Consider the following 15,000-nt stretch of genomic DNA (forward strand, 5'->3'; position numbering starts at 1 on the left):
CTGCTGTAGTGTTAGGTATGGTAGCTATAATGGTTGTGACATTGGTCAAATTCTGTAATAAAACTAAATTTAGTATTAAAATTGGATATTAATTATGACAATCTGATAATTGACATCCTAACAGATCTGATTTATGAACTGGGAGTGAGATAAAAGCCGGATTTTTTTAAATAAAGCTGAAAATAGCCTCGTCTTCGAATTTCCCGTTCCACCTTAAATGGTGCAGCAGTTGCATTCTGGCGCCTAAGGCGCCAGAATGCAACTGCTGCACCATTTAAGGTGGAACGGGAAATTCGACGTACAAGCAAGCGAATTAGTGCAGTTATAAGCCCAAACTCGCCTTTAACGACACACACCACCAACAAATCATCACCAATCAAACACAAATAGAAAAGCCATCAAAATAAGCCTCGAATCGAGCCGTTCTTACCGTTTAATCATGCACCGAAAAGCCCGGCCGTGTGTTTTGCTCCGAGCAGCGGGGGGATGAAGCAGCAGCAGCGGCGGAGAGTCACGACACGGATCAGCTGACTAGAGCAGGATTAGCGTTTTAAAGCCCAAACCGAGGAGAAATGTCCTCCATTCCGGCTCAAAACCCTTTAAACACACACTTAACCCTTTAATTCCCACATCTTACGTATTAAATCCGACAAATGGATGTGGCATGATGTGTAATATTTATTATTTAATAGATTCGTTTTATTATCTCCTCTATTATTAGAATGTATTTATTCTAAAAAAACATATATGATTAGTATAACGTATAAATCAGTATTATTCAAATTATTATTATTTATGTAAAAAAAAAAAAAGGATGGGGGTTGGTGGAGCACGTTTTTTTTAAGGACCCCATTGCCATGCACGCATGTCATTTTAATAATAAATATAATATATATATATATATATTAAAAATTATATAATTGTATATAATTTAGACCACTTTTGTGCTGTATAATAATTTTAAATTAAAGCCTCTCAGGCGCGAAAGGGTTAAAGTGTAAACACAGGGAGCCAAAATGGCGACTTGACACCTTAACGCCGTCAGCTGGAGATGGCAAAGCGGTTAAATCTGATCAGTGTTTTAAATTAAAGTGATTAATGTGGTTTAAAAACATAATTTTGGTATAATTTCACAATAATATTGGGGTTTTAATTAAGATTAAGTGGAGTTTTTGTGTTGTGGTTTGCGGCGCTTCGCTCTTCCTGACTCAAGAGGGCGCTGCTGCATATCAGCGGGACATCCGGGAACTTGCGGCGTCCGTTCTGCAACGCGACCACGGCGGGTGGCGGGATTTTACCGAATATTTACCGGTACAGCGGCTTTCCTTCATTATAACTTCTTTATTTATATTCCTTTGCGTTATATTTAACTTTATTTGTCGTTCGTTTTGCGATAATCGGCTCAAATTGGACGCGTTTGAGTCCAGTCGTGTGGACCTCTTCCTGCACTTTTGTCTTAAGCACGGGCCATGTAGTGCTAACTAGCTAGCATCAGGGGCTCGCTCCAATAAGCGTGCTCTTGTTCTCCCTCCCTCCCTCCCTCAGTTTTGTTAGCTGGTACCTTCACTAGAGCCTAATTGTGTCTTTTTGTGGTCTTCTTACACCACGCTTATATAGTGTGTACAATGTGAAATCGTAGCTTCACTCCAAGCTGAAAACGCCTACGCGGACGTTTATGCGCACTTGTGGCCTAGCTAGCTAGGGTGCTTGTGAAGAATGCATATGCACACTTCGGTTGTGTCCTACGCGTGATCACGCTCATGTTCTAGATTCACGTGTATAGTCCAGTCAGGAGGCTGTATCTAGAATATTTAGGTAGCTGCTAATGCCTGGGGGGACTCGTACTTGTACTCACGGGGTCGCGTTAGCTGGCTGGCTAGCTCGCTCCTGCGTGGACCACAAGTGCGAGTATTGGAACACGGTCCAGCTTTCATAACACGCTAAGCTAGCTGGTCTGGTCAATTTGTCTGTAGGTATTGAGGAAGTGTCTTAATAAATACTATTCAGCCACGCTGGTTCTGCTTTTAACATGAGTTAATTTGAGTTTGCGGCCTTATTTACTCTGAAGTCCGTGATGTGAGTTCACTAGCTAGCTAACGAGATAGCCAGCCAGCTAGCTAGCATGTTAGCTAGGCATGCTTGTCCACTAGCTCAGTGGAGTCTAATCTTAATGATGTGTTTATATCAGATTAATGTTTATAAAATAGCAGTTTGACGTTGTAACATGTCGTAGTGTCTCACTTCTAAGTTTATTTCTTTTAAAAAGCTTATTTGAATGTTAGTGTTTATAATTCAGTGGAGTGAGCGTCTAACTGCTGCACAGTTTAAGGTGGAGCGGTCTGGTGGAATAAATGGTCAACTTAAGCCTTAGTCCCAAAATGTCATTTTGACTTAAATATGTGAACTCTGCAGAGGTTTAAGACCCTTAACCACATCATTTGAGACCCCATCTCTCAGCAGTGAGAGGGTTCTACAGTAGAAGCTCCAGATCTCATCAGATCAGATAAAGCAGCTGAACATGAATCCAGTAAAAAGGAGAAACAAGAGCTTCTCATTCTGAAGAGAGAAAGTAGTGAGATCTTGTCGGTGAGCTAGTCTGAAGAACAGAGCTCGGTTCCTCCAGGGTTCTCCTGGATGCCCCCCAGTCCAGCCAGCACAGCGTGGAGGATGTGTTCAATCAACTCCATCAGCAGCAGCAGCAGCAGCAGCTCACCTGATTTACCATCATTAAGCCCTGATTTACCACCAAACCAGGTGTTGATCTGAGGAGAACTCTAAATAACACTAGACTCCATGAGAGAGGAGAACTTTGGAGATGTTCTAATGAAGAACACAGTGATGGAGAACCACCTCCACCTTCTGTAGAAATGATATTAGTGTTTATTCTAATATCAGTGATTTACTGAGAGAATAAACTCTTACTGCGTATGTTTGAACTATTTCCCTCCTTTTGTGTGTCCTAGTGAGATTTGGGGTTCATTGGTGATTGGCTACGATGGCAGACAGTGATGATGAGTATGATCGCCGCCGCAGGGACAAATTCCGCAGAGAAAGGAGTGATTATGACCGGTCCAGAGAGAGGGAGGATCGTCGGAGGGACGACTGGAGTGACCGGTGAGTAAGAGGGAATTAACATGGCTCGTTACAAAATGATGATGATTTAGAATGTACAGTGGTTCCCAGCTCGGGTGCAGGGGGTTCCTCCAGCACCAGTCCTGCATGTTTTAATGGTTTCCAGTTCAAACATGCTACCTTCAGCTGAGGAAGGTCTTGTTAATGAGCTGATTAGCAGGATCTGGTGTGTAAATGCTAAAATGTGCTGGACTGGAGACTCTCCAGGACCAGGTTTGGGAACCAACTGGTTAAGTAAACACATTTTATCATAGTTGGGCTTTCGAAGGCCACCATAATCAAACTGGTTTCCAGTATAGGTTAGTGCCAGTTATACTCCAGATGAATACAGCTCAGGTTGTGAGAAGACTTTTGAGCTGTTGGGTCGTTCTCTGCATGGTCTTTATTTGTTGTGTGTTTCGTTTGTGGTTAACTGGCGCCCGTCGGCCAGAGAGTGGGACAGAGGCCGGGAGAGACGCAGCCGGGGAGAGTATCGGGACTACGAGAGGGGGAGGAGAGAGAGGTTCTCCCCTCCGAGACACGACATGAGCCCACAGCAGAAGCGCATGAGGAGGGACTGGTATGTCTGTTGTAAAAGTTGTTTGGCCGGTTGTGGAACCTTCATGCACTGCAAACATTTGTATTTATCATTAATTGATTATCATTAATTTATTTTTATTATAATTTATTTTATTTTTTTTAACTTTATTTGTACTCTGGGCTTGATAGACACGAATAGGGGCCGGGATTGAGAAACGAGCAGTACAAATTCACATACAATAATCTAATGCATTTCTCTTCAATAATCTGTCCAGGGATGACCACGGTGGTGACCCGTACCATGGTGGTTATGACTTGGGGTACGGTGGTGGAGGTGGACCCAGTTACGCACCTCCTCAGCCTTGGGGTCACCCGGACATGCACCTGATGCAGCCTCATCATGGCATTCCCATTCAGGCCAGGTGAGGGTGCTGTCCTGAGAGGGACTGTGTTAACATTAAGGTCCGAACTCTTCTCAGAACTCTGGTAGAACAGTGTCTCAGGCATCAGCCAGCGTCTTCATCACCATTAGGTGAAGAACTTTCTGTGAGGAGCTTTTAGTAGAGCTTCAGACGTGATCTTTCTTTTTATGCTCTTTTGTTCTTTAGGTTGGGTAACATTCATGACCTGGACCTGGGCCCACCCCCGCCAGTCATGAAGACCTTTAAAGAGTTCCTGCTGTCTCTGGACGACTCGGTGGACGAGACGGAGTCCGTTAAACGCTACAACGAGTATAAGATCGAGTTCAGGCGGCAGCAGATGCAGGACTTCTTCCTGGCTCACAAAGACGAAGAGTGGTACGACAGGGGCTGCCCTTTTTGCTCCGCTTGAACTTTTAGCTTAATGTTTTGTGGTGCCCTGCTTGCGTTTTGATAAGGGGTTGGTTGTACATTACATGTAAATAGTACAAGTATAGCTACTTTTGGCAACATTCTGAATGTTTATCAGGAGATTTAGCATTTGAGGCTCAGTTTTACTGGTGTGGTGTGTACTAGAGCCTGACTGATAATTTTACAGTGCTAAAAATCACTAAACTGAGCTTATTTACATACAAGTGTATGCAAAAGTTTGACATCCCCTGGTTAAACCCCATGTATAGTTGATGTTAAGTGTAAATAAGCCACATCCTCTATAGAGACACTTCTGCACATTTTAATACACAACTACTGTTTTTACTCAATTTAATGGATTAGAACAAAATAAACCACTGATCCATACATTTTACACATCATATTTTTTGGAAGTTTTTTAGGATTTGTTCAATTATTTAAATTAGAACATCAGCAACGTTATCCTCTAGGTGATTTTAATAGAAAGTAAGTAAACATTTTAGTTAATTGATTATCATTCATTTATTTTTATTCTAATATTTATTTATTTTTTTTGTGCAGATGTTAATAGATACTTTGCAGGGCTGCTATCAGTCAATTAGTGTATTGATTAGGCTCTAGTACACACCCACACAGTCATAGTATGTTTATGTACTTAACAAGTACTTAACCGTGAGTGTTTTCTCCATAGGGTTTAAAAAAGGTGTACTTGTTTGTTTTTCAGCTGTTTTTAAATTTATTTTGTCTTTGTTTTGAATTAACAAACAATGCTTCTTCCCTCCTTCACGGCAAGGTTTCGGAAGACTCTCGGACCCCTCGCAGGAAGCGCTGGTTAGCTAGTCAGGGCTTGCACTGCGCACAATGCAGGTGCTCTTAGAAACAAAGTTGCCAGGGCTCCTAGCTAGACAGTCCGAACGCAAAAAAACAAGCTGAAGAGAACTTTATTTTCTTTAGTGTCTGATGCTTTTTTTTGTTTTTCTTTTGGATTTTTTCCCCCGTAAATCGTTTTTGGTATGCGGATCTTATTGCGTGCAGAAATGGTGTGTTTTGCGTGCGCACACACATGCACGCACCCGAGGAGACCTCTCTGTCTATATGTGTGGTAATACTGGGAGTACTGCAGGTAAATTTAGTACATATCATGGAAAAAAAAAGCTCAGATATTTTGTTGTCTCTTGCTTTAATTTCAGTGATTATCAGATCAGCTGAACTTTACAGCGGAACTGTACTTACCCACAAAGTGAAGGTTTTCACAGGTAGAAACAACTAATCACACGCAGCGTCCTTCTTATAAACACCTTCACTGATGGAGGTGTGTATAAACAGGATGTGGAGCAGGGCTGTGTGATGTGGTTGTGGATGTAAACTGTGTTAATTAATTAAAGCTATTCAGATTAAGCTGCTTTAATGTATTAATTCAGTGTTTTGTTTGAGTCAACATGAAACCGAAACTAAATGAGGTCCTAATCTCCTTTCCCTCCGTTACCCCACCCTGTTTCCTCTCTTGCGTCTTCTATTCTTTTTCTCCTTCCTCTCCTCCTCCTTTTCCTTCTTTATCTCTAGGTTCCGCTCAAAGTACCACCCAGATGAAGCGGGTAAGCGCAAGACGGACGCTCACGCTGCTCTGCAGAACCGCCTCAACGTCTTCATGTATCTGATGGAGAATGGCTGGTTTGACGCCGTCTCCATGGACATTGATCGGGCACCTCAAATCCTAAAGATTCTGGATGCAGGTGAGTGAGGAGTTCAGCCAATACGCAACATATTCACACTGCTAACTTAGACTTAATTTTGGAAACTTTTATTTGTAGGTAATTAGGATTGGGTAGTTTGGTTATATTTCCCATTATAGAGCTAAATGATCTCCGAACTGTACTCAAAACCACAGTCCATGCCAAGAATTGTGACGACACGGCTAATAAAACAGGTTATTAAAACAGAAATGAAGAATAAAAGACAAACATCAGGGTTTGGTTTACCTGATTAAGGAAGCGCCATAAGCTTTTATGTATTGTACTGATGATCAAGTATAATACATAATGTAACAAGCACAGCAAAATCAAATGTCCTCATAATGGTTAATATCCCTGTAGTGTTGGTACCTAATTAGTTGGAGGTAAAGTCCTCATAAACCAGGAGAATGAACACACACACACACACACACTTTTTTTTCTTAAATGAGTCAGTCAGAGCAGAGTTTGAGACAGTCAGGAGAACAAATGCCATTTAAGAGTCCGTTTGAAGCCCTTGTGTCTATATATATTTTTTTTTTAGCTGTGATAAAGATGGAGGGAGGAGGGGAGAACGATATGCGAATTTTGGAGCAGCCAGTGGAGGAAGAGGAGGAACGGGAGCGTCTGTCCTCCGGCGGGACGCCAGCCGAACCTGCAAAGCGAGATGAAAACAGACCCGCTGAGGGGGAACGCAAACCCTCCGCTGAGAAGGAGGAAAAAGAGGTGGGTTAGGATTGCGAGTGAAGACCTTGAAAAATGGAGCGTGTAAACTGAGCTTTGATGTTTTTTCAGGTTGATGACTAGTGTTCAGTCTGCGGCTTAACCGTGAGTCCGTGAGTGAAGCCAGAACTGTACAGCTTACTTTAAGCTGCTCCCTGTCAGGCTCGATAGGGGGTGCTAGTAATTTCAGAAGTGTGTAGTTTATAAACTGTTGATAAAATATTTCTACTGGCTCGCTCTGTTGTACTGTTTACTCACAGAGTCAGTGGAAGGCTTCTGTTTCTGCTGGTTTTTGGTTATATAACTCTCAGGAATGGTAGGGAATAGGTATGTGTGTGTTTGCACATGGGTGTCAGCAATGGGTGCAGCTCAAAACGGCTCAGTGCGTTCATTAGCCATGTCCACAAACATTTGGACAAGTCATGTAGCTAGGGATACTTTCGGAGTGAACAGTGAAGCACTTCTGTAAATCGCTCTGGATAACGTAGTCTGTTAAATGCCACACGTGTACAAAATCCTGTTGCGCTAACATTGTTTTCCACCTAGGAGTAAAAGATATTGATTTGTCCTAATTAGTTATTTCATCTGACTGAATGATGAAACAGTGGGCTGTTTATCAGGTGGATTGAGGCAAATAAATACAAGGACTGAAAGAAATCAGTGTATTACTCCTTTAGATAAGCCATCCCCGTCCTCACTAGGTGTAATGTCCCTCCAGTGTCTGTGTAGAATCTAGAAAAGTCCTCACAAACTGCATATTTCAAATTTGTGTGTTTGGGGGGGGTGTAGGGTGAGGGTGCTGAAGGAGGAGAGAAGGAAGAAGAACCAGCAGCAGAGGGAGGAAATGCAGGAGAAGAGAAAACTGAGAAGGAGCCGCCAGCTGAGGAGGCCCCAGAGCCAAAGAAGGTGTGTGTGTGTTTATACACCCACCTTAATTTGAGTGTGTGTTTGAAATGTACATGCATGCATATGTATTGTGTGTGTACAGTACCAGTAAAAAACAGTGAACACCAGGTTGAATGTGTGCTGATCGTCATGGTAACATTTGATCCAAATCCCAGGGGGTCAATATTTAATCTTTTTAAATGGAGGACCTCTGAATGTCATGGCTGGAGGGGGTGTTTCAAGTAGGCTTAAGATGTAGGCTGAACTGAAAGGAGCTGTTTGAGTCATATGGGCTATTAAGGCTATTTACGTGTGTTTGTGTGTACAACAACAATGTACAACATTTTTGTACATGAACATCCTGTAGCTGCAGGGTTTCAGAGGCATTTCCATCCTCACAGCCACAGTCCAACAGCTTAGGCCTGCTTGAATCCCCCCCAGCCACCCCATCCTTACTGGTGCATGCTCCTGTGTCCCCAGTGTGCTGTTGTGCGTTTTAGTTTAACCAGGTGTGTCCAAACTTTTGACTGGGACTGTATATGTTGAGTGTTGGTGCACACAGCTTGGAATAATCCTTCACTCAAGAATATTCTCTCTCTGTCTCTACAGATGAGTAAGAAGAGGAAGAGGAAGCACAGTGGAGACAGTGAGGATGAGGCGAGTGCATCGGACAGCGAGTCTGATTCCGATTCGGACTCCAACTCTCGCAGCTCTGAGAAGCCACCCGAGCGAGAGAGGCCGGGAGAGCAGGAAGAGGGGGAGGAGAAGGAGGAGGACGAGGAGGATGCAGAAGGTCAGTGTGATGATGATGGTCAGAGGCAAAGTGAGAGAGAAGCGCTTAGGGGGCTTTTGTTGACAGTAATGCATCATTTTCCGTTATTGTGTTGTGGCTATGATGTCACATCCTGCACGTCTTTTATGAATTTGGTCCAAGATTTAAGCAGTAGCTTTTCTGTTCTTGGTGTGTGTGTGTAGGTGAGGTGAAGGAGCGACCTGAGGAGAAAGAGAGGGAAGAAGAAAAGGAGGAGAAGAAAGTGAAGGAGGATCAGCCCCCCAGACCACGCCCACTCCACAAGACCAGCTCTCTGTTCATGAGGAGCATCGCGCCTACCATCTCTAAAGCAGAGATTGTTGCTGTAAGTGTGTGTATACACACACACACACACACAGATTACCAACACACAGCTGTAGATCTCCAGAATGTCTGAGGTGTGTAATTGTGTGGTTCTTCCTCAGCTCTGTCGCCGTTATCCTGGATTCATGCGTGTGTGTCTCTCTGACCCACAACCTGAGCGCAGGTAAAACACACACACACACACACACACACACACACTGATATACAATATGTTTCTTAATTATGGTTGTTAATTCTATTTTTGATCTTATTTTTTTTTCCTACAGGTTCTTCAGACGCTGCTGGGTCACCTTTGACCGGGCGGTCAACATCAAAGAGATCTGCTGGAACCTGCAGAACATCAGAGTGAGTTGTAGAGACGACTGAGCTTGACAGATGCCTAGTTTCTCCAGGGCTTTGATTTAACTGTAGTTTAAAAAAGGGTGAATGCTTTTGAAGAAATGGTTAAAAAAAAAAAAAAAAAGAATCATAATTGTTATATTTGAGTGTCTTTGAGTCTATTGCAAAGGTGCATCTCAAAGTGTTGTACAAAATAATGAGTAAAACAAGTAGAGAATACAAAATCTATCAAATGCAAACTAACAGAATTGGGCGTTATAAAAAAAATTAATAAAAATGAATAAATATATATACACACATCAGTATGTACTGTGTAAAATGTAAAAAAATATATATATTTAATATTTTTTATTTAATAAAAATAAAATCTGAATTGTTTACTGTTTACATATAGACACTGGATAAGGTGTAAATTCAGTCTTTATAATCACTAAATCCAGATTTTCAAACTTCTAGTGTATGTTTTCAGTTTTATTAAACCTGGTTGTGACTTGTGTTGTGTAAACATTTGTAAATGAAATACGATGTTTTACATAGTAATTTTTTGTGTGTGTGGTAGCTGAGGGACTGTGAGCTGGCTCCAGGTGTGAATCGTGATCTGGCCCGCCGTGTTCGGAACATCAACGGAATCACTCAGCACAAGCAGGTTCTGCGCAACGACATCAAACTGGCCGCTAAACTGATCCACTCTCTGGATGATCGAGAGACCCTATGGAGTCACCGGCCGAGCGAGGAGACCCAGACCGTGGAGGTAGCGGGATTTAACCCCCTGTAGGATAGAGATGAAGGTTTCATTAATCTGTGAACCCTTTTCACTGAACCCTCTTCATGTGTGTCTGTCTGATCAGCTCCCAGCTCAGAACCCTATTCTGAAGAACATCACCGATTACCTCATTGATGAAGTGAGTGCGGAGGAGGAGGAGCTTCTGGGCAGTGCGGGTGGAGGCGACTCTGAGGAGGGGGCTAAAGAGGGAAACCCCACTGAGATCACCGTGGAGAGGGACGACAAACTGGTCAAGGCAAGACCTGCACTGTTAGAACTGACTGCATAGTGAGCAGGCGGTAGATTTGGACATGATGCAAATAGTGCACTAGATAGTGAACAGGGAGCCCTTTTGAGCACAACCCAAATAGTGCACTGAATTGACTGTAATTTAGGGTGCAGCCCAAAATGTTACCTTATTTGGAGAAATGGGGAATAATTTGCATGCAACCCAAACTAGGGCACCTAAATGAGTTTAGACGCTACCCAAAATTGTGCACTGTTTTATAAATCAGGTTTAATTTAGGACATAGCCAAAAGTAGTGCGCACTCAATAACTTGAGTGTAGTTTAGGATGCAGCCCAAAACAATGTGCTTTATAGTGCATTAAGCATAGTGCACTATATAGTTAATATTGTATAGGTTTGAGCAAATTATCTGACTGTGTAGTGATTAGGGAATGGTTTTGGAAGCAACCCAAAGTAGTGCACTCTACATTTGTGCCAACAGAGCTTTTTTTTGGAGGAGGGGGGTGTAATAGTTTTAGGAACAGCCCAGAACAGTTCACTATATAGAGATTTAAGCAAAGTTTTGGATTCAGCCCTCCCCTAATTAATAGGGGAGTGGTTCTGGACACAGCCATAGATGGTGCACTACATGGTGCCTTGGTACACTCTTTTGGGCTCCATTCAAAACTTCACCTCTCCCTCCAGGTGTTGGATCGTCTGCTGTTTTACCTGCGCATTGTGCACTCTATTGATTACTACAACACCTGCGAGTACCCGAGTGAAGACGAGATGCCGAACCGCTGCGGGATCATCCACGTCCGCGGGCCGATCCCACCCAACCGCATTACACACAGGGAGGGTACGTACGTGCCCCCATACGCACTGTGGGCTGTGCTCCCCGGGCCGGCTGGGCTGCTTCACCACTGTTTGGAGTGATTTTAAACTGGTATTGACTGGCTGTGTGTCGCTGTTCCTCAGTGGCAGACTGGGAAAAGACCTTCGAGGAGAAGTTGGCTCCACTGTTCAGTGTGAAGGAGACCTTGTCGGAGGAGGAGGCGGTGAAGATGGGCCGGAAAGATCCGGAGCAGGAGGTGGAGAAGTTTGTGTCTGCGAACACACAGGAGCTGGGAAAAGACAAGTGGCTGTGTCCTCTCAGCGGCAAGAAGTTTAAGGTCTGTGTGTGTGTCTGTGAGAGATCAGGGCTGCTCCCTCAGGCTGCTGTTATATAGTTGCTCTGATTTAATAAGGTCTGTAAGATCATTCATTCCTCCCACTATTGGGGAGGATTCTGAATATTTGAGTGTTTGAATACTCCTAAGTTTAAAAACAGTTTAATGGTGATGATCAATTATATGCAAATTAGTTTAGCATATAGACAAATCAGCTTTGTGTATAATGTTACTCCTTACTCCTATGTAAGTACTGTTTTATGTCTGAACAAAAAAATGTCTGAAATCTATACTCCACCAGAGGGCGCTGTGAAACTTCTCTTGATACATTTGAGTAATATTAGAATAATGTCATAAAATATAAAAATTCAATAAATGTTTGATATATAAAATATTAAACATTAAATTTGACTGAAATGCCCATCTCTTATATAAAAACAATCAAATGGAAATTCATTGGTATTAAGCTTATTGTATGTCTTGTAAGCTATTGACAAAAGTATTGGGACACTTCCACATTGCACACTGTTCAGTGTGAAAGATGCTGTAGGATTTCTTTTTGGCAATGCAGACTGAATTTTTGTTAGGGAGAAAAAAGCAGCATAAAGATGTTTTGGCTTGTCAACAACCACTCCTACACAGAGAACCCTTAACTCCCCATTACGGCTCTGTAGCCGTAGAGAATGACCGTGTTTCTGTGCGTCTTTAGGGTCCGGAGTTTGTGAGGAAGCACATTCTGAACAAGCATGGAGATAAGATCGAGGAGGTGAAGAAGGAGGTGGAGTTCTTTAATAACTTCCTGATGGATGCCAAGAGACCCTCCCTCCCGGAGATGAAGCCACCTCCCCCTCCAGGCCCTGGACAAGGTTGATTATTATTATTAGCCGTATCTGGAATATTGATTAGGTATAAAATGTTTAATGAATAATCTTACATGGCCAAACTCTCGTATCTCTCTGTAGGATTACTTTCTCCTGGTGGTCCTCCGTTCCCTCCTCAGGGTCCTCAGGGCCTGCTGGGCTTTGGGCAGCCCAGACCTCCACTTTTGGGTTACGGTAAGTCTCGGTTTACCAGAGACTTTAATGTTGGTTATAAACAACCAAATTTGGGCATATACAAGATGTGGGGTTAACTGGGGGTCTCACGGCTCTAGATTGTATTCAGGCACCACTTGTGTTTAGTTGGGTTTATTTGTTATGTTTTTCTCGTAGGTGGTCCTCCTTATCCTCCTAATCAGTATGGAGGTGGGGGCAGAGGCAGCTATGACAACTTCCGTGGACAAGGGGGCTACCCTGGAAAACCCAGAAATAACCGGTATGATCTGAAATTCTCTGATTAAATAATAAAAATAAAGAAATTAACCTTACCCTGAAACCAGCTCATCAGGCGGGACTGGTTTAGTTTACTACTGTTATTTTACACTGGGTCTAGAAGGCTAATGTATCCAACAAGTAATTTAGTCTTATATCCGACCAGTTAGCCCTGGAGCTAACGGCATGTCTAAATCACGCACACCTCAGTAATCTCTAGTAAACTTGATTATGTGGAAGTTGAGTTTAAAACTGTGTAAAATGCAAACAGCACAGCAGTTTGCAGTATTTTCTGCGAAGACTATTACAGTGTCATTAAAATGTTCATCCCCTTGGATGTTATGAAATCAAGGTCTGGCTTTTTTTTTTTTTAAAGTTACAATAGACCGTTACGCCAGCAAAAGCAGGATAAACCCTTTTAATACCCTTGATCTCAGAAGAAGCAATGACTGAGCACCTGCTCTGCTCCCAATGCTTTTGTCCATACAGTGCATTTAAAATACAGACTTTATTGTTTATTCCTGGTCTAATGTTTTGTAATCTTTGTGTTTCAGGATGATTCGCGGGGACCCTCGGAACATCATCGAGTACCGTGATCTCGACGCACCCGATGACGTGGATTTCTTTTAGAGGATCCCTTCTTTTACCGTCTCGTTTTATTGCCCCCTCGTTTTAATCGTCGTTGTTGTTGTTTCTTTAATTATTCATTCCTAGATCTTTAGTTCTCCCAGTCTCGTCCCCGCCTGCTAAGTGTTTGAGAAAGCTAGATTCATCAATTACCCGAAGAACTCGAGCCAGAACGGTCCAGAAGAATCTCCCTTACTTGGTTATGAGGACAGGCTCGGCTTTTGGACTGAGGAACTGGCTGGTTGAGGAACCCCTTGAGGCCCCTTTGCTGTTCACTTGGGTAAATTTGCTGAGGATCACACGTCCTGACCTGAGCAGCTTTTTATTTTTTACGTTTTCAGGAGGAGCGCACAGTATTACAGAGCAGAACGTCTACCTTTAGCTCTTATTTTGTTCTCCAATAAACCATAATGTCAAACACCAATATCCGCTCAGTCTGCCTTTCATTGATTGGTGTTTTTCTGGCTGATCTGCGTCATGTTCAGAAGGTTCTGGTATTTACTCTGGTTCTTGGAACAATGAGGAAATTATTCACTGCTGATGTTCTCACTTCCTTATTCTGTATTATTTCACTCATGCACTGCATTGCAGTGTGATGAGAGTGTCCTGTTCTGCTGTGAAGATGAAGTGCTTGCAAAAATCTTCAGCTGCGGTCATCAGATTTGACTGGATTACAAACCTCACTTTACACACGCTGTTCTGGTCTAATTCCAGTTTCCCTGCAAATCAATCTGCTGTTAAAACATGTTTTTAAAATCAATTCATTATTTATCGTTCCACAACTCCCATGCAGTTTCCATTCTGCCATTTTCTAAATGGTCATTGAGGGTAAACATTTATTAATTTATTTTTAAATATGCCACATGAAAGATGTTCACCTTTCAAAAACATTTTCCCCTCTTCAGGCAGGAACCTATTTATAGGTTATGTGTTTAAGGGACGTTTGCACTGTATTTCACACAGCAACATTTCCAAATAAAAATGTCTGATTTAGAGCACTTCTTTATTAGCAGAAATGACTCCGTCACATCTGCTCAGTGTGAACCGCATCTGTGGACGTCGGGCCCTCATACCATCCTCATGGAGTCGGTTTCTAACCGTTTGTGCAGACACATGCACATTTGTGGCCTGCTGGAGGTTATTTTGCAGGGTTCTGGCAGTGCTCCTCCTGTTCCTCCTTGCACAAAGGCGGAGGTAGCGGTCCTGCTGCTGGGTTGTTGCCCTCCTACGGCCTCCTCCACGTCTCCTGGTGTACTGGCCTGTCTCCTGGTAGCGCCTCCAGCCTCTGGACACTATGCTGACAGACACAGCAAACCTTCTCGCCACAGCTCGCATTGATGTGCCATCCTGGATGAGCTGCACTACCTGAGCCACTTGTGTGGGTTGTAGAGTCCGTCTCATGCTACCACGAGTGTGAAAGCACCACCAACATTCAAAAGTGATCAAAACATCAGCCAGAAAGCAGAGGTACTGAGAAGTGGTCTGTGGTCCCCACCTGCAGAACCACTCCTTTATTGTGTGTTTTGCTAATTGCCAATAATGTCCACCTGCTGTCTATTCCATTTGCACAACAGCGTGTGAAATTGATCGTCAGTCAGTGTTGCTTCCTAA

At 43.0% G+C, this 15,000-nt stretch overlaps 2 protein-coding genes across 3 annotated transcripts in view; one reads left to right on the forward strand and one right to left on the reverse strand.

The window, feature by feature from the left end:
• The window catches only part of LOC140565034 (V-type proton ATPase catalytic subunit A-like), a 17,458-nt gene extending 16,935 nt beyond the window's left edge, over positions 1 to 523 (reverse strand). Inside the window, 1 exon segment of the mRNA XM_072690822.1 lies at positions 431 to 523. The gene's annotated coding sequence lies outside the window, so the exon portion shown is untranslated.
• A 715-nt stretch (positions 524 to 1,238) lies between these two features.
• On the forward strand, positions 1,239 to 13,813 carry srrt (serrate RNA effector molecule homolog (Arabidopsis)). Of its 2 annotated transcripts, none has more exons than XM_072691135.1 (20): positions 1,239 to 1,311; positions 2,964 to 3,114; positions 3,563 to 3,691; positions 3,927 to 4,073; positions 4,260 to 4,448; positions 6,045 to 6,214; positions 6,756 to 6,937; positions 7,724 to 7,840; positions 8,429 to 8,612; positions 8,795 to 8,955; positions 9,056 to 9,117; positions 9,221 to 9,299; positions 9,853 to 10,044; positions 10,142 to 10,312; positions 10,989 to 11,142; positions 11,262 to 11,455; positions 12,162 to 12,318; positions 12,415 to 12,507; positions 12,664 to 12,766; positions 13,317 to 13,813. In XM_072691135.1, the coding sequence occupies exons 2-20, from the start codon at positions 2,996 to 2,998 to the stop codon at positions 13,390 to 13,392; spliced, it is 2,679 nt and encodes an 892-aa protein (XP_072547236.1). In that variant the 5' UTR covers positions 1,239 to 1,311; positions 2,964 to 2,995; the 3' UTR covers positions 13,393 to 13,813. The 2 variants fall into 2 exon arrangements, with proteins under 2 accessions (XP_072547236.1, XP_072547161.1); XM_072691060.1 differs by having other exon boundaries at positions 2,964 to 3,113; positions 3,547 to 3,691.
• Positions 13,814 to 15,000: the final 1,187 nt, after the last annotated feature.

Source organism: Salminus brasiliensis, chromosome 1, assembly GCF_030463535.1.
Source record: "Salminus brasiliensis chromosome 1, fSalBra1.hap2, whole genome shotgun sequence".
Classification (NCBI taxonomy): domain Eukaryota; kingdom Metazoa; phylum Chordata; class Actinopteri; order Characiformes; family Bryconidae; genus Salminus; species Salminus brasiliensis.

Coding starts and splice junctions, on each gene's coding strand:
- srrt (XM_072691060.1), top strand. CDS start 2,996: ATGGCAGACAGTGATGATGAGTATGATCGCCGCCGCAGGGACAAATTC. Junction 3,114..3,546: donor GAGGGACGACTGGAGTGACC/GGTGAGTAAGAG, acceptor TTGTGGTTAACT/GGCGCCCGTCGGCCAGAGAG. Junction 8,956..9,055: donor CTAAAGCAGAGATTGTTGCT/GTAAGTGTGTGT, acceptor GTTCTTCCTCAG/CTCTGTCGCCGTTATCCTGG.